Source organism: Onychostoma macrolepis, chromosome 05, assembly GCF_012432095.1.
Source record: "Onychostoma macrolepis isolate SWU-2019 chromosome 05, ASM1243209v1, whole genome shotgun sequence".
In the NCBI taxonomy this organism is placed as follows: domain Eukaryota; kingdom Metazoa; phylum Chordata; class Actinopteri; order Cypriniformes; family Cyprinidae; genus Onychostoma; species Onychostoma macrolepis.
Window position 1 is genome coordinate 14907889 of NC_081159.1, and position 19835 is coordinate 14927723.

General features: G+C 37.1%; 1 protein-coding gene across 1 annotated transcript; it reads left to right on the plus strand.

The window, feature by feature from the left end:
* Positions 1-203: 203 nt before the first annotated feature.
* Positions 204-17931, plus strand: pld2 (phospholipase D2). Its single transcript, XM_058774861.1, has 26 exons — positions 204-427; positions 634-760; positions 3734-3862; positions 4799-4926; positions 4999-5141; positions 5247-5340; positions 5429-5494; positions 6040-6098; positions 6219-6353; positions 8301-8411; positions 8531-8674; positions 8793-8876; positions 10133-10211; positions 10400-10510; positions 10650-10844; positions 11083-11239; positions 11734-11852; positions 11938-12051; positions 12166-12270; positions 12954-13042; positions 13139-13252; positions 13362-13411; positions 13646-13780; positions 14197-14350; positions 16718-16835; positions 17234-17931. Exons 3-26 carry the CDS (start codon positions 3757-3759, stop codon positions 17456-17458), a joined length of 2835 nt encoding a protein of 944 aa, XP_058630844.1. The 5' UTR covers positions 204-427; positions 634-760; positions 3734-3756; the 3' UTR covers positions 17459-17931.
* The last annotated feature ends 1904 nt before the right edge of the window (positions 17932-19835 follow it).

Sequence of the window (19835 nt, forward strand, 5' to 3'; positions counted from 1 at the left end):
ATCTTGATTTTCTTCATGCTTTTAAAGTGGAATTATAAATTACAATGAATTTTGTAACCACTCTGACTTTATATTAAAATATATATATTTTTTACAGTGCATATTGTTAAGTGATATGTTCAATTCTACAATGACTACCTACATTTCCTGTACTGTTGCGTTGAAAGTGTTAATTTCCTGTCATACCCTGAGGTTTCTGTCGCGTGTTTGCTTCCTGTGGTCCACGCTCTCTGAGTGTATCCTCTGATGTGGCTTTTATCAGTGTGTTGTTTGAATTTTCATAAACGGTTTCAACAGTACAGATGCTCCTTTATCGCCTCTGAGGATTCTGTGATAAGACGCTGCTCATCAGTGCTGCAGCATCCCGCGTCGCCTCTACGCTAATTACGGTGGAGATGTGGAGCGTTTACGCCAGAGACGAATGCAGGTATAATCGCCCAAGAATTATAGAGAGTGTCTGTTTATGAAATATTTCCCTAGACGGACCACATTTTTACAAGCGCCAGAGATGGCAAGTAATATTTAGATGCATATGCATGCACGCAGCACTTACGTAGTCATTCTCTCTGCGGACCATTCTCGGGGCTTTACGGTAAATTTGGCCTCTGAAGTTGTCTACGTTGAATGTTACAGCAAACCTACGCCTTGGGAGTTGTGATGGGGAATAAGTTATCCAGAAGTTTGAGTCTAACTTGGAAATAACAATCTACGAAACTACAAGGTGCCAGACGAGCGCTTAATCGCGACAGTTTCCTCGGTGGTGAGTAATATATAATAAAATCTTGATTAGAAAGAGGTAACGTTATTACGATCGTGGTGCATCGGAAAATGAGGCTTCACGGACATTTTTAACAGTGAATTGTAAAATGTCTTTCTTACGCTTGTCTTTACACACTGACTGACACGTATTGTTATAAACATCAGTACTGTGTTTTAAAGCACCTAGATTTTCCATCCGAGTTTCGTGTTAAATCGCGAGTAAAAAACGTGTCCCGTGAAAACACGAGACTGGAATGTTAATGGTCTTGATATAAAGACCACTGATGCATAAACTCCGACTCTGTCTCCAAAATGAATGAGTCATCTATCTAGATAGCATTTGGTGCACTACAAAGTGTGTAAACGCGTGATTGTCCACTAGTTGGGCAGCTCACTGTATTGAGACACGGCCGCCTGTTGATTCCCACATCCTCTCGACTGTTGACGGATTAAAGTGGGCACTGGGCAGCCTCATCCGGGTTACCAGGCCGAAGCAGGTTAGGAGAGATTTTTGAAAAGAGAAAGTGTATGAGAAAGGTGTGTGTTCACGGGACAGGAAAAGAGGCAAGATGAGCGTAGATAGAAGTCAGTCAAAATCACATCCCATAATCACATTCTAGGTCCTTGGTGAAAAAAATAATTTCAACAATGTGTGAACCAGGACAAGCATTTGAGTTTGATTTTTACTTTTATAGTAATACCAAAGTCTCTTTAGTCTTTGTACATACCTTTTAAAAATACACAATTCTGGCATAAACATTTCCATTCCAAGTATCACTTATTTGACTGTCATGTACAAATAAATATGATTGTGGTTGCGGCTGTTATCAGGCTGAAATTGCTTTTCAGGAAATCAAAGATTATTGAGTCATGGGAGCAGTTCCTTTTAAGTAAGTGATTTTAGCTGTGGTTTTCATATCTAGGCAAAACAGTTGCTAAAGTTTAAATCATCAAATGCAAACAGCTGCATTATCTCAAGAGTGAAATGCGTCAAATCATTTTACTCATACAAGGTTTTATGATTTGTTTGATCTGCTATCTTGTTATAAGTTTATGATGTGTTGAATATCTCCCTCTCTTTCTTCCAGCTCTTTTCTGGTTTACTAGAACTTCTGTCTCTCTCCCACTGTGTCTAGTGTTTCACCTGCAGCCTGGTTGCCTGGCAACAGTGGGCACAGTCAGCCAAGTGCAACGCCCTGAAATACCCTCTCTCTACCCTACTGTTCGCTTAATATCAAATGTTTCAAATTTGAATTTATAACACAGTCACATTCAAAGGTTTGGGGTCAGGAAAATTAGTTTTTGAAGGAGGGCTTATGCTCAGCACAGCTTCATTTAATTGAAGTTTAATTCAATGTCATTTATTCATCTGACGGCAAAGCTGAAGATTCAGATATAATTATTAATTTCTTAAACCTTTTGAACAGTAGTGTATTTCTAAATTTATTTCTGAAAAATCTTTAAAAATAATGACTTTAATACTTTACTTTAAACAAAATGTAATAACAGTTGAAAAGTAATACTATTGTAAATTCTGCATATTTATATGTTGCCTTAGTTGTTACCAGAAATTAATCATCAGGGTAAACATATATGTTTTGTTTTAATTTAGTTTAATTAAACGAAACATCTATGATTCCCCTGACATTATTAAGATGTGTATATGTGTCAGTGCTGATGTCACAATCGTATCAAATGTCGTTACAGAGCCTAATATCATATTACCTCAGGTATCTTAACTCTGCTTTGGTAATTACTTACTACAGCGCCATTTCACAGCCCTATACCTGGAGGTTCCCCAACATGTTTCTCACTTATTAGGCAAGTTTGTTTAATTAGAGAGACATCCAAAATGTGTGGTTTTGTAGGACCTTCAGAAACATGGTTGGGAACTACTGTACTACATGAATTTAGAAAGTTAGAACTTGACTTTTACTATACATATGTCAAATCAGCTGAAATCAATCAGTTATTATTTCACTTTCCACTTTTTATTTGTTTTGTCAACGCAAGAATCATTTACATATTTTGAACAAAAGAATGAAGAGGTAACTTCTGTATCCATCTGTACCACAGCTGGAGTGCAGTTTTTTTATTGCTATAAAGATGGGCTCCTTTGTTTTGTGGGGAAAGTTGCTTTAGAAATACAACACAATTCAGCTCAAAGACAATCTGGAATGACTCCAACAGCCACAAGTGATTTAGCTTTTTTGTCCTAGTTATTTTTACTCATGCTTAAATGAATACAGATTATGTGATAATAACAACAGTGCAGACAAATCCTGCACCTGTGGATATAAATTACATGTGCAGCAATAACAATAATGAATGGTGTTTTTTAATCATACATCTTTTCATACATATTGTATTATGCTATGTGGCTAAAGTTTAAAGGAACAAACAAACAGAACCAAATCAAATGAGAATAAGAAACAGAAATACACAAAAGAAATACAAAAAAAAAAAAAAAAGAATATGGATGCAAAGAATACGATGCATCTACTGTCTTCCAATTGGAAGAAAATAACAAAAAGTTAAGCAGATAAAATATGGTTAGATTTATTTTGCTGATACAGCTGGTATGAATGGTTTCATGAAATGTGTGCACTTTATGTTAGAAGCCCAAATCTCTATAGCCATCTTTCTGCTACCTGTAGAATTTTTGCAAATGCCTTTACATCTGTTCTTATCAGGTGTTTTCATACCAGTGTTGTTTATAGTAAGGTGCACAAATCAAAAAACTGCATGCATCAGGACAACATAACACGTTCTCACCATTGATAAGAGAAGCTGTGTTAAGATTTGGTGTAAATGGAGAAGAACAATGGTCTCAGCACAGCTCCCTGATCTAGAGAATAGTTTATTAGCCTCTAGTGTTATCTAATATCGTGCTACATTTCACATTTTGTAAATTATGTCAAAAATCATAGCTAATGTAGCCTGGGTGTTTTTGTTTGTTGGTGTGTTTGTACAGGTGTGTCGTGGTCCAGTAGCCTTATGGCTAGTTCTGAGACAGATGCAGCAAAAAGGTGGCAGAAATGTGTGGACACTGTGCTGTGCGACCTTACTAAAGATCAACTGAAATCTATTGAAAACAATGGTGGTGAGACAAATTACATACCCTAGTATTTATTATCACAAATTTTAAACCCTCCCTGTAACTTTCATTCATTTTTTCAGCTTGAAGACCTCGATCAGTGGGTTCATGTGTGTTTAATTTGAGCTGGAATTAGATAGGGCACGCATTTTCTTTCTCTTTTTCCGTTGTTGTTCAGTGCTTGCCCCATAGCTAGGTATACAATATAGATTATTTGCACACCTCAGTGCTGCCTGTCCCCACCTTGATGCCCAGTTTTTATGGAACAACGTGAAATATAATAAAACGTTATTTATTAGTGTGAGCTAAAATTGTGATATCCGAACATGTTTTCTGATATACACAATCAAGACCGTGACAATGGAAAAATGAGCAGTAAGGCAAGATCTTAAATTGCAAAAAAGGACAGGCGTAATGAACAAAAACAGTTATTAGTTATTTGCTTCACAATTCACAGTTAACCTCCAGACTTATTTTCGATCATTTATTTGTCTCTACGGACAAAGTATTATTTATCTCACATCCGCATGTCAGTCATGCTCGTAAGAACAGGAATTGAAAGTGTGACAGTGGGTCCTTATACTTCCTTGTGAGTCCGAGTCAAGACTGAGTTCACATACTCCTAAGTCCATGACAAAAGGTCTTGAAATATGGTCTTCAAGTCTGAGTCCAAGACCATATTTACATGGTCTTGGTTTTGTTATGGTCTTGACTCAGACTAATGAAATGGTCTTGACAGCAGCATTGCATTTTACCAACACCTGTGGAGTTCATCGATCTTGAATGCTGCTCTCATTAAATCAGAAATTCTTGATTATTTTTTCAATTCAAATTTTCACTTAAACTGCTTTGCTGCAATATTTTGTATTAAATTAGACAAAAAAAGCACATAACATCATTATACTAGTGGTCTCAACCTTATGCTTTCATTATATCTATCAGAGGAACGGGACTTTTTTGTGGTACATCACCTGGCAGACCTGAAAGAATGCTGCATTTCTCCTCTCATTCATGGCACACCCATCACCTGTAAAGTGGAAAACACAGAGCGATACACCACCCGCTCTAAGGTGCGTTTGTGGATTTGTACTTAATTGTGTGTTGTTGTGTTATACCTAACAGTGTAAAAATCCTGTTTGTAGGTACATGTGTGCACTCTATACACAGTTCAACTGACTCATGGTGAGTTCACATGGACGGTAAAAAGAAAGTACAAGCACTTCCAGGAGCTCCACAGAGACCTGTATAAACACAAAATGATACTGCAGTTCTTGCCTCTTGGGAGGTGAGCGTGCACACACAGGCCCATGCAAATTCACAGCGCTTCATTTGTTTGGGCTGGAGTTTTGACCTGGTGTTTTTCTTCCATTGTTCTTGTGATTTGAATTAGATTTGCCATTCAGAGACAACAGCTGGCAAGTTTGACAGAGGAAATGCCAACTTTACATGGAAGCAATAGAATCAGGAGAACGTCTAGCAAACCGGTACATATGTAATAATGCAAAGCCCACCTCCCTCTAAAAGTTGCACACCCACTGTATTGTATGTATTGTGTTTATGTGTGTTTTTCAGAAATATCTGGAGGAATATTTAAACAACTTGCTAGAAAACACTTTCTACAAGAACTATCATGGGATGGTGAGAAGCTTACATGCACATAATTTATATCAGTTTTTAACTGATATTCATATACTTTTTGTATACTTGTCTATCTATATTGATGGTTATCCGTCCTTCTATATTGGTTCTACTGAATAATAATAAAAATGTTTTTTTGTTACATTATACTTTACTAATGACTATCAGGCCTTCAATGTTGTGTCTACTGAATAATAATAATAATAAAGGTAATAATGATATTAATGATAATGCATGTTTTTATTGTTGAAATCGAATTTTTTAGTTATTGTGTTAAAAAGCTGTATTAAATATGTTTCTGCATATTGGCTATTGGACAACATAAAAATAATTGTTACTGTATCACATATTGTATTATTAGTCAATCTGTAATGTTTAAGGATGTGCCTGGATGTCTCCAAAAATATTTTTTTGTTAGATTTAGCTAAATTCTAGAGGTGGTTTTGTCCTCAAAGTGTAGTCCTTCAAGTTGGACAAATACTGTACAGTTGCAGAGGATTGTGATTTTATGCTTGCATATTAAAGTTTGTGTATTGTGCTCTCAGTTGGACTTCCTGGCAATCAGTCCACTGTCCTTCATCAGAGACCTTGGAGCCAAAGGCCTGTGAGTTCAGATTGTGTGTGTTTCTTCTCTTGCAATTTTAGTACTATTCCATTGTTGCCTGAATTTATTTCTGCAGCTCTTTTTTTTCAGTCATTGTTTTTTTGTTTTTTTTTCCCACAGTGAAGGTTATATCCTGAAACGGTCCGGGGGTCACCGCATCCAGGGGCTCAACTGCATTGGTCACCATCAGGTCTGCTTCCGCTGGTCTCGCCGTTGGCTTGTGGTGAAGGATTCATTCCTTCTGTACATGTCCAGGTGGGTTTCACCACAATACAAACACACCCACGTGTGTACTGTTATCTGTTACTTCACACAGCTCTCTGTTCTTTTCTGTTGTTTCGTGTTACAACATGCCTTTCAGAGCTGTGAATGTATGAGCACACACACATCAGTTGCTTGTTTTTGTTGTTTCTTTCTGTTTTTTTATATTTAGCAGCTATTTTTAATTCATCGTCCATCAGCTTGAGTCATATTTTTCGGGAACCATCCATTGTCATGCAACAAACCGCTAATTTTACCCTTAGAAAATAAAAATGAAAGACGCAGCATCTAGCATCCTCCATTCATGCTGTATTGTGCAATATTGTACAATGTAGGGTGGAAAGGTTTGTCACTCAAAACACATATTGATCCCTCTCAGCCTGCAGCTTACTTCCAGCATCAAAATCACACAAGGTCATTCAAAGGTTACAGCTGTAGTTGGAGATAATGCAAGAGTTAATGCTTGGACTAGAAGCCAGTCAAACAAGTTCCCCCTTACTATGTCAGTGAAGAGGTCATCTGTGTTGTGTCATCAATCAGAACAGACTGTTTAGAGGACTAGCATCAAGTGCAGTTGGAAGTGTATGTCTAATGCAATTTAAAATAAGGTCAAAAACAGGTCAGGAGTGTCACATTCAACCCCTCAGTTGCACACCACTAAATGCCTATGTCAGTGTTTTAACAGCATTTTAAAATATTTCAGGAAACAAAACGAGTCATAATTTTCCTACTTCCTTTCACAGCTTGAGCCAGTTAAAATCAGTTGCTGTAACCATGCATCGTGTGTGAGCCAAACAGGCCGACCAGTTCTAGAAAACAGAACGGTTTCCTTGAAAACACTGGTGAAACTTTGCCCAGCCCTTCATTGTATGCTAGTAAAAATCCCTGAGGGTAAATATGTAGGCTTAAGTGAGTTATTGGCATATATTTGACAAAAAGAAACCAAAGGCAGCAGATCATAAAGTATACAAGAATTGGCCTGACACTGAAAACTTGAGAGGCTTCCCAGTGTTTATTGATGGACATGCCAGTCCTGCTTATTTACATATAAATATTTCTTCATGAGGAACAATCAGAGGTGTTGTCTCAGTGGCTGTATTAGAGGCCTTATCTGGGTGTGGACCATCTCATCATATGTTGTTTATCTACATGTTTAACATGGATAGTATAACTTTCATATATTACCTTCCTTCTATAACCTTCTTATAACCATATATAACCTTCTTTGTTTTCCTTTAATTCTATTCCACTATTTTACACCAAAAGCTTGAGGTCTGTAAGATTTTTTTTAAATGTTTTTGACAGAAGTCACTTACGCTCACCAAGGCTGCAATTACTTGATCAAAAATACAGTAAAAACAATAATATTGTACTTTCTATGTACTTTTTAAGTGTAATTTATTGCAGTGTTGATAAAGCTACATTTTCAGCTTCTAATACTCCAGTCTTCAGTGTCACATGATATTTCGGAAAAGATCTTAATATGCTGATTTGGTGCTCCAGAAACATTTCTTTTATGTTATCGATGTTAAAAATAGTTGTGCTGCTTAATATTTTTGTGGGAACCATGGTACATTTTTTCAGGGTTTTTTAAAATGTATAAAAAGTTCAAAAGACAAGTGTTTATTTAAAATAAAAGCAAGTATTATTTATAACATAAATGTCTTTACTGTCACTTTTATTTTGGTGCACAAAATAATTATTTAAAAAAAAGAAATGACTTTTAAATGGTAGTATATCATCAATATGAACCTGACAAAATCATTTGTTTGTTTTTATTTTGGTGTATAAAATGTTGTTGGATTCTGCTAGAAATAGCCGCAAGCTTTTATTGTTTAGTACCATACTGATATTTAAAGTAGATTAATATTTAATGTAACATTCTAGTGACTCATTTTTATAATTGATTTTCTGTTGTTGTTTTTTGCTGTGTATGAGCAGAGATCCTGGCGTTGTGTCGTTTGTGCTGCTGTTCGACCCTGAGCTGAAGGTGTTGGTTGGACGTGTTTACACTGATACCAAGTATGGCGTCTGCATCGAGAGCTTCAACAGGTAAGAAATGTCTGAGTCTGAGGACCAATATAAGGAAGTCTTCCTACTACTTGCACTAATCTGAAAGACCGTTTTACAGAGATGTGTGCAGCCACAGCTGGTATGTGTGTGTTTTGTAGGAAGCTGGTGATTAAGTGCAGTAGCTACAGGCAGGCCCAGTGGTGGAGTCATGAGATTCGGAGTCTCTCTGAGTGCTCTGATTTCCTCCAGACACATCGCTTTGAAGGCTTCGCCCCACCCAGGCCAGACACTCTCACAAAGTGGTGGGTGCATTTATGTAATACGTCCTTGGATGAACTTTCAATCAAGGAAAATTGATTGATTGAGTAGATTGTGTAATGGAGTGGGTGTTGAGTAAATGACTCATTGCTTGATTGACAGGTATGTTAATGGAAATGGGTATTTCTCAGACGTGGCTGATGCCCTGGAACAAGCCAAGGAGGAGATCTTCATCACTGATTGGTGGTAAGTGTACTGTCTTCCACACGCATCTGTACAGTACATGGCCTGAATGGGTCAGCAGCTCCATTTGTGATCATGTACTGTATACAAGCCAGATATACTGCTTCCACCATGTTTCCATAGGCTGTATCCGAAAACTGAAAAATGCTGCCTTCGGAGGACACATTCCAAGGTAGGAAGGCATCAAGGCACATCCGAATCCAAAGTTAGCTTCACTTCCTGTCTCATGAATCCCGTGCGTGTGAGCTAAAAAATAAAAATGGCATCTGAAAGTTGCGTTTGGTGGTTAGTTTGTGTGTAAATGTATATTTCTGATTAACTTTTTGCACTTTTGATGTTATTTCTAGTGAGAAATCAGTATTATAGTAATTAAATATTTGTTTAGTTCGCACCAAAACTCGTTCTATTTTGTTGTAGATCATTACCTATCCGAAATCAGTTTCGTGAGGTGCCTTCTTGCAAAAACGCTGCCAGCAAAGTCATTGCCTCATAAGGCAGCGAGGCAGCAAGTCAGCTGCCTAAGTTTTCGGATGCAGCCAAAGTATTAGTTGTGTCTCTGTTTTCCCCTCCTGTGGTCTCATGGGATAGTAACATGTCCTTTGAAACAAAAGTCTACTTTCTTTAATCATGTGGCATACTGCTTTTCGGATGCTATACACTGTACACTTCCATTCAAGAGTTTGGGGTCAGTAAGTTTTTCTTTTCTTTTTCTTTTATTCAGCAAGGACAAATTAAATTGATCAAAAGTGACAATAAAGACATTTATAATGTTACAGAAGATTTGTATTTCAAATAAATGCTGTTCTGTTTAACTTTCTTTTAATCAAAGAATTCTAAAAAAAAAATATATATATATATATATATATATATATATTAAGCAGCACAAATGTTTTAACATTGATAGTAATAGGAAAAGTTTCTTCAGCACCAAATAAGAATATTAGAATGATTTCTTTAAGGATCACGGGGCACTAAAGACTGGAGTAAAATAGAAATGGTTAAATTATAATAACATTTCACAATATTAATATTGTTTGTTCCTGTATTTTTGATCAAAGTAATGAAAAACATTTAAGCATCTTACTGTTCCTGGAACTTCTGTAATAGCTAAGTAGACACAGGTGGGAATATCAGAGATTTAGTTGTTTAGTTGTACAGTATTTGTTGCCATTGTTTAGTATGGTGTCATATATTTAATGTATTGAAATATTTGTGTGAGTGAAAGTGTTTTGATAATATTTGAGTTTTTCTCTCTGCAGGCTCAGTCCAGAGGTTTTCCTTAAACGTCCAGCAACAGGAACGTACTGGCGCTTGGACAAGATTCTCAAACGCAAAGCAGTATGGGGGAAGACCCTTTTACATTACATTAATCTTTTATACATTAAATGAATTCTCTCCCATATCTATCTTAAAAAGCACTCCATATGTCAGACAGTTATTTATAATTATAGACAATTATTTATAGTTATAATTATATTAATGGCCATGAACTTTAACATGACCCTGTGTGTGTGTGTGATGTTTAGGAACAGGGCGTGAAGGTGTGTGTGTTGTTGTACAAGGAGGTAGAACTGGCTCTGGGTATCAGCAGTGGCTACAGCAAGAGAACACTGATGAACCTGCACCCCAATATTAAGGTGTGATGTACTACACACTTCTGTTCTTACTGCTGTTTGTCCTATCATCCTTCCCACTTTTGTCATTCGTCAACATCATGATAGCTGTCTTTTCTGGGCCATGTTATGAGTGACTCAGTCTGTACTTCTTTTGCCCTAGGTGATGCGTCACCCTGATCATGTTGCATCAGTTGTGTTCCTCTGGGCCCATCATGAGAAAATGGTTGCCATCGACCAATCCGTGGCCTTTGTGGGTGGGTTGGATCTTGCGTTTGGGAGGTGGGATGACAGCGACTATAGGCTGAGTGATTTGGAACCCCCAAAAACAGCCAGTAATGCAGAGGCAGCCCAAGAGGTACTGTGCAGTAGATATGATGGCATACTAAATTGATGTGTCTATCTCTTACTCTTTATCTTTCTGTTTATACTTGTATTTCTTAAATTGTTTTTGCCATGAAAATAGCCTAATATGCTGACATGGCATTAAATAAATATATACTGCTACTGCTACTACTACTATTACTACTACTACTACTCTTTGTGTTTAATTTCTCTTTTATACCTTCCCTCTCTCTCTTCCCTTCTTGTCTCAGTCTGATGCTGTGGATGGCTCTGCAGTTCCTCTGACAGAACCTGTGTCAGAGTGTGAGGATGAAGTGGATCTGAGCTGTAATGCCCTCTTGTGGCTGGGAAAAGATTACAGCAACTTTATCAAGAGAGATTGGACACAGCTGGACCAGCCCTTTCAAGGTACACAGTTCACCACTTGAAAATCTTTTTATGAAAAAAATATTTTTTAACTACAACCTAATTTGGTTATTTAGTTCTGTATATTAAATGTGGGAAATATTCCCTCTAAGTTCATAAAGGTACATAAAGAAACTCACATTGGCCATGTCTTGCTAGCTGTCTTGTTGTGATAAATGCAATGAATTTCTTACTTTTCTTGTCTTTTTTTTTTTTTTTTTTTTTTTTTTAAGGAAACAAGATCTCTTGGTACACTAGATTGTTTATGTATTATTATTAATTGCATTATACTCGAATCATCATATATTGCAGTGTTTACACTACTGTTCAAATGTTTTTTGTTTTTTATTTTTATTTTGGTGCATTCATTTGATAAATATTAAGTAAAACAGTAAAATTGTGAAATATTATAACAATTTAAAATAATGGTTTTCATTTGTAATAAAAATGTCATTTATAGTAGTAGTGTAGCTTCTGTTTTTTTTTTTTTTCCCCAGACAATGTTGACAGAACTCAAGTGCCACGCATCCCTTGGCGAGACCTGGGTGCTGTGCATCATGGGAAGGCAGCCAGAGATCTTGCACGGCACTTCATCCAGCGCTGGAACTTCACTAAGGTAAGCAATCAAATGGCTATTTTTAATGTTTGTTATTGTTCTTACAATCAGACACTTCAGAATCTTCAATCATTTGTCTTTTAAGATCTTTAAGAACAAATACAAGGATGACTTCTACCCGTACCTACTGCCGAAATCCCACTGCACTGCAGATAAGCTGCCATTCACCATCCCTGGTGCCACAAAAGCCTCTGTACAGGTATCTGTGTTCATGAAATGTACTTTTCTTTTCTTCGTTTCCACTCATTTCATTTCTTTCCTTTTCTGTTGTCATCTATTTATTTACATATTCTTCCCTCTCTTTTTCTCCCAGGTTCTTCGTTCTGTGGATCGCTGGTCTGCTGGCACATCTGAACATTCTATCCTCAACGCCTATATACATGTTATCGAGAACAGCGAGCATTACGTTTATCTAGAGGTAACACTGACTCTATGACCTTACCAAAAGCATTTGCCTCTGACTCATAAGACTTTACACACACACACACACACATGCACACAGCTGAATAGACACTGTGCTCTGTTCACACACAAAGTCTCAGTGTTGTGGAGTTGTTTGCAGTGTTCTCTCCCACTAGGATCATGTGATTCTACTGCATTCAGCTGGCAACACACAATAGCCTCTGCTCTTGCCTCCTGCTCAGAAACAGGGTCCTAATGCTAGTCAACTAAACTAAGAAGAATGGAACAGATAAGCTTATGCTACAGCCAGAGGAAATGTTTGTCCCTGCAGAAATTATAATAAAAAATGGTAACACTGAATGATGAAACTTTTGTATTTGACGTAATTGAAGTAATTTATTGAGGTAATCCTAACAAGGTTATATAAGATATTTTTAAAGTGATAGTTCACCTAAAAAAATGAAAAGTCTTTTCATTTTCTTCACTAGGAAATGAATAGTAATTTTATAGAATAATTAATTAAAATAATATGAATTTTATTAATATAAAATACGGGTCTTGGTCTTTGGCTACAGAAAATTCAGTGCAGTAAATCTACTAGTAATAGTGTGAATAATGGACAAGACCATGAACTAGATCTTGCAGTGGCCTGTTTTATAGATCACAAACAAGTCCCTCTCGTTGCCTCCTTGTTTTCAGAACCAGTTTTTCATCAGCTGCTCGGATCAGAAGAATGTACTCAATACCATTGGAGATGCTATTGTCAAACGGATCCTACGGGCTCACAGGTTTGTTACCTCTTTAAAAATTATACAAGTTTAATGAAATAAAATGTACTTTGTGTTTTCTAGCATAAAGTGTAAGCTTTATTTGAATTGTTATAGTGAGGGGAAGAAGTACAGGGTGTTCGTCGTAATTCCTCTACTGCCTGGCTTTGAGGGTGATATCAGCCAGGGAGGAGGAAATGCCATTCAGGCTATACTGCACTTTACCTACAGGTACACACACACCAGCCCAGCCAAACATCTACGTTAATACACACACTCTCGCAGTCACAACCCAAAACACTTGTTCATGTTTTGCTAACAGAACTTTCTCTGTGTGTAGAACAATTAATCGAGGAGAACACTCCATTCTCTCGAGATTAAAGGAGCAAAGTAAGTATCTGACAGAAACATATTTAGCTGTCTGTAATTCTGCCACTCTGGTACATTTTTTGGATCCTGTCTTGTTCTCCATCTGCCACTTTCACTTCTCACGTCTTATCTCTAAGTGATTTAGTTTATCTGTTGTTGTTTTTTCAGCCATGCGTTATAACATTCTACCCATTAACCAATCACACAGATGGTGTGTCATTTATTGTTTTAATGAGTGTCTCATCTCCCCATCAGTGCAGGACGAATGGACACAGTATATTTCTCTGTGTGGTCTGCGCACACGCTCTGAGCTCGGCCAGTCCCCTGTAACAGAGCTTATCTACGTTCATAGCAAAGCCCTCATCGCTGACGACCGTTGCTACATCATAGGTGAGATGTTTTTGCCATTTTTATGTACATTTTTATTTAGCAAGGATGCATTAAATTGATCCAAAGTGACAGTAACAGTGTTTATAATGTTACAAAAGATTTCTATTTCAAATAAAAGAAAAAAAATCATGGTTTCCAGAAAAGTATTAAGCAGCACAACTGTTTTCAGCTTTTATAATAGTAACAATAATAAGTGTTTCTTGAGCATCAAATCAGCGTATTAAAATGATTCCTGAAGGATCATTTGACACTGAAGACTGCAAATACAATTGGGGTATTGTTACCCTGGGTTATGATTTGGTAATAACTGACTCAATATATTTACTATTTGCATGATGAAGATGAGCTCAAAAGTCCACCTGCTGGTGAATATTGGAATATTGTTCAAATCCAAAATTCTTCATTATGGTCTTCAGGGTCAGCCAACATCAATGACAGGAGCATGCTGGGCAGTCGTGACAGTGAGCTGGCAGTGCTGGTGGAGGATGAGGAAAGAGTTCCCTCAGTCATGAACGGAGAGGAGTACCAGGCTGGACCACTAGCACTCGCCTTACGAAAGGAGTGCTTCAGGTGTGTATACAGTACTTGTGTCCAAGGCAGCTACAGAGATGCATTCAGAGTTGTCAAGCTTTCAGTGAAGGACTCAAAAGAGTCACAACCACCACCTAAAATAAACAGTGTTAAGTAAACACACTTAGGAAACTCACATCAGGATTTTTATGATCATGGAAAACCTGGAAATATGAGGGAATTTTAAAATAAGCCTGGACATTTGAATAGCGAATGAAAATTTCTTTAGACATGCTTTGCATGGAGGCTCAGGAAGCTGGATCCTCCTGCATTTCCAGCGCTGACTCTACAGCGCCACGGCATGAGTTTTCAGTCTGAATCCAAAGTGATGAGATAACAAGGCTGTGTACCAAAAATAACGGCAAGAAAACATCATTCTGTTGAGCTGTCCTCACAAACTGCATGCAGGAACAAATATACATGGTGCAACCAGTTGTTCTGCTCAATATTTTTGTGGAAACCGTGATGTTTCTTTTTCAGGATACTTTTGATAAATAGAAAGATCATAAATACAAAGACAAAAGAACAATATTTATTTAAAATAGAACTCTTTTGTAACATTATCAGTATTTTTACTGTTTCTTTTGATAACTTTAATATGTTCTTGCTAATTGAAAGGTATTTTAAAAAAACCTCCAACTGACCCCAAACTTTTGAATGGTAGTGTAGTTCAGTTCACAACAAATGACTCTTATGAGCTAGTTCTTTTAATAAATCGTTCAAGACGAATCACTAACTCACAATTTATTTTATCACTCACTCTTATTTTATTACTCACAATTTATGTGAATCAGTATGAAGTAAGGCTTTTGTGAGAACTTAAAGCATTTAATTTAAGATATGCTACTTTGTCTATTGGACAAGAGTGCCAGAGAAAAGTACCATATCAGTAATAGTCAAGAGCCAATCACTTTAGCTGTTTTTGCATTTCTTTCCACAAAATGCCTTTAACATAGCTGTATAACGTGAGAGTGGTTCTGTAGCTGTAGCTATGATAGATTTGTGTTTGTGCAGTGAAGCACCTCAGCTTCCCATTTTGTCCAACTTCTCCTGTCTGTGTAGGAGTGTGTGAGTGAAAGAGAGAGGTGTGCGCGTGTGTGAGCAGAGCAATTTGTGTTGGCACGCTGCGTTCCATACTGCCAGCTACCAGAACATCTCTTGGTTGCCAAGGGAAACAGTGAGATGCTTCTAATGATGCGTGTGTCTGCAGCACCTTTCACTGCTGGCCTTGGGATGTGACCTCAAGTGATTGTGTTAATGTCCGTCTCTGGGTCCTGTGATTTGATTGAATTATTCCACACTAATCTCCTCGTATAATAGTTTTCACAGCTCCCTTTTTTTTGCTTTATGAGACTTTCTACAGAAAGGGCACCCCAAGGGGGCACTGTATCTGTCTAAATGAGTTTTTATTTTCATTTTTTTTTTTATGTTGTCTTCCTCCTGATGTATGAAGAGTTATTAAATTAGCTCTTAATATGATTTGGTTAAAGTTTGAAATGATAAGATAACATGGTGACAGAGATTGTGCAGCAATGCTGTTTTGGAAGAGCTATTGTCCGTTCATCCTGAAATCCACAAATGTTGTAATAAACTAAATCCCAGAACTAAACGGCTCATAAACAGTCTGACCAATGAGGGAGGGGGGAATTGTTCACATGTGATATTTATCAGCATGCTTTGTTCCGTTTAAGTGTTGAATTGTGAAACTGAATCAAACCACTCAGAAAATGTAACATTGTAACAGTTTAACCAAGCAAATGAACTGCTGGTCTGAAAATACTTTTTAAGAGATAGTTCACTCAAAAATGAAAATTCTGTAATTAATCACACACCCTCATGTCGTTCCAAACCCGTAAGACCTTCGTTCATCTTAGGAACACAAATAAAAAATTTTTTTTCATGAAATCCAAGAGCTTTCTGACTCAGAATAGACAGCAATGCAACCAAAATGTTCAAGGCCCAGAAAGGTAGTAAGGACATCTTTAAATTAGTCCATGAATAAAGTCTTTATTTTTGTTTTCTTTGCACACAAAAAGTATTCTCCACATGGACTATTTTAACGATGTCCTTACTGCCTTTTTGGGCCTTGAACATGGTAGTTGCATTGCTGTCTATACAGGGTCAGAAAGCTTTCTGATTTCATCAAAAATATTTTAATTTGTGTTCCGAAGATGAACAAAAGTCTTGCGGGTTTGGAATGACATAAGGGTGAGTAATTAATGACAGAATTTAAATTTTTGTGAACTATCCCTTTAATATTGTCTTGGATAAAAAAAAGTCAAATGGCAAGAACCACTTCTCTAAATACTTTGTTACAAACCCGTACCTGTATAAATTATAAATTTATTCATTACTACTTTTCCTCAGCGTACTTCTCGGAGCAAAATCTGACCCAAATCTGAACATTGATGATCCAGTCTGTGATCATTTCTTCAACGATGTTTGGAACAAAATCGCCCAAACAAATGCCGTCATCTATGAGAAGGTGAGTGACAGAGCATGTGTTCTGGATTTCCTCCACACTCCCACTGTGCCATTTTATGTACTTGATGTCTTTAACTAAAGGTTTTCATTTAAAGTCACCGTACAGGATTTGAACTGATACAAAAGCACTCAATGCGGGACTAAAATATGGCAAAACCTGCAATTACTGTAATTTGCAGGTTGTGCAGTAGTCCTGCAGTAAAGCCTTCAGACAATAGCACCACTCCCATACACGTTTGTGCTATCATTACCCATATATTTACATTCACAACTCTAATCCCAGAGATCCCAGTGGGTGCATGTACTAGTTATGAATATCCGAAATGTTTTCGCTTTAAAACGTTGGATTGTAATATTAGGCCAGTGCTTGTACTGCAGTATCTTTTCTTCACTGTGCAGGTTTTCCGATGTCTTCCACTGGACTCCATCCGCAACTTGCGTGAGCTGCAGGAACACGTGAATGCTCAAAACCTCAGTCTTACCGACCCAGAGAAAGCCAAAGAAGAACTACAAGACATCCAGGGCATCCTGGTCCATTTCCCGCTGCACTTCCTGTGCGAGGAGTACCTTCTCCCACCTCTTAAAAGCAAAGAACGAATGGTTCCTATGGAGGTGTGGACATAGCAGGGATGAGTATCCAGTGAAACGGAAGATTTCAGAGCTTAAAATATCACACATCTGCTAACTAAGCTGGAAGCAATGGTGGTTAACCGCCACACTTTTTGGTTTGGACTAAAGTAATGGTAGGAAATGAATGATTAGCTCTGAACACTAACCCAAATTAGTGTAGAAACACAAAATGGTCTTGCATAAAAAGATAAACGCGTTTATACCAGGAGAATCACATAGTGTAGTTGCTAATTATATGAAGATACGATGAAATAACATCAGTCTTCTCCCCAATTTGCCCATTTTGACCACGAATGTCATGATCTGAGCAATTAAAATGGCCGAGGATTTAAAGTGCTGCATATCAGATGAGGAAAGAAGAGCGAATAAGGCTAAAGAGAGAGAGAGTATTTTTGATGACCGAGGAACAGAACGTACATTTATTGTTGTGAATGTGTGTGGGTGGATGGTGCTGCTTTACCTTCTTTTCCCTCTCTCTTTATTTCTTTCTTGTGTGCACTACACCTCTCAATGCAGTGGCAGCAAATCTGTCAGAACATTTGTGGTTGTTATGGTGACTGGTATAAAGAGCTGACTTGGTCTTGGCTGCTGAGAGAGAGATAGAGAGAACGAAAGAAAGAGGCAGGAAGAGATTGAGAAGAAGCAGGAAAAAATAGACAAACCGTAAAAACATGGATAACTGTGTGTGTGTGTGCGCATCGGGGCGGGGGGTATGCTGGCATACTTGGTCTGAGAAATTATGTAATGTTTTTTTGAAACAGGTAGAGGGGGAGTGTTACGGAGCAGGGATCAGGTGGGGCTTCAAACATGGTGAGATATTCAGGGGGAGTCTCAGCTCAACATTTATCACCCCCCCCCCCCATCTCCATGACAACCAGGAGAAATTATTGTTATGTAATAATGTCAGCGGCCCAGAAGATTCCACTTTTAGTTTTTTGGAGGGGGTGTTGAGAGCACACTGGAGGCCAAATAAGCAATGCTAATTTTGTCAGTGCCCCACTTTGTAAACGATCACTAATCTGCCTGTGTAACGTTGTAGAATATTATAGGTGAATGTTTTGGGGTTTGACCACTGGAGACACGACCGTCAATATACTGTAACATTCCAATCACATCAAACAATCACCTTTATGAAGTGACAATTCTGATCTTTTTAAATCTCTATACCTGTTAAGGCATATTAACGTATCTACTTTTGCACATTTTTATACTTTTCATTTAAATACAATTGCTTTTATTTAGAAAGCATACAGAACTCACTAATACTTAAATCAATCTTGGCTAACACTATGTGTTTTCACAACTTTCACAATCTTACCTAGGGTAGGTGCTAAATTGAATTTTTTTCAGATGAAAATGATGCTGTGAACAGTCTTTACAACGACATGCACACTTTCAAAACTAACTCGCTTTCAAATCAGTTTTATGGAGTTTTTGTCTACTGATTTTTATTGTTAGCTAAACAAATTGCTTGTTAAACAGTACAATCAATTGAACACACTGTACTTTTTTTCCCCTCACAGCCTTGTTTTCATTCCTGTCAGAAATGGTGCTACCCTAAGGTTTATTAGTGATTTTTTTTTTTCTTTTTTTTTCTAAATGTACAACATTATGTTTGGATTAATGACTATAAGTGACATATCACAGTTGTTTGTAAACTGTTAATTTTCCTCCATCTGTTCTCCATTTGAATAAATGTATTAATTCACATAAGATGCTTTGTCTTTTGTGTGTGTACAGGTTTATCCTACATTGTGGGGACGTAATTTCTACAAGGATAGTAAAACCTGAAATTTACAATGGGGAAAAAAACATTAAAAATACTACATGATGTTTATCTAAAAATGTAAAAGTGCAAAAAAGTTTTCTATGAGAGGTAGGCTTAGGTTAGTGGATAGAAAATATCGTTTGGTTAGTACAAAAACAATATAAGTCTATGGCAAGTCAATATAAAGATAGCTGTACAAAACGTTTTGCCTACATAGTGAGGACTAGCCAACAATGTTAAATTATTTATACAGCACCTTTATTAAACTCAAGGTCACTGTACAGAGCGAACAACACAAAAATGTGAACATGAGTTCAATCAGAAACAGAAAATAAATAAATAAATGAAGTGAAAAAATTTAAGGGAGACTATTAGTATATTAAAAGAAAAACACATCAGTATAATGAAAACCACTTAAAGGGATAGTTAAGAATGTTTTAAGAAAATTCAGTCATCATATAAGCTACTCACCCTCATGTCCTTCCAAACCTGACGTTTTTTCCCCTGCAGAACGCAAAAAAAAGATACTTTGAGGAATGTTGGTGACCAAACCATTTTGCTGACCATTGACTTCTATTATGTGGAAGAAAACACACACACAAC

Bases quoted from the DNA above. Each gene is read 5' to 3' on its own strand.
- pld2 (XM_058774861.1), top strand. From the start codon at position 3,757: ATGGCTAGTTCTGAGACAGATGCAGCAAAAAGGTGGCAGAAATGTGTG. The intron at 5,495-6,039 runs GTGAGAAGCTTA...TTGTGCTCTCAG, and splicing joins ACAAGAACTATCATGGGATG to TTGGACTTCCTGGCAATCAG. The intron at 6,099-6,218 runs GTGAGTTCAGAT...TTTTTCCCACAG, and splicing joins GACCTTGGAGCCAAAGGCCT to TGAAGGTTATATCCTGAAAC.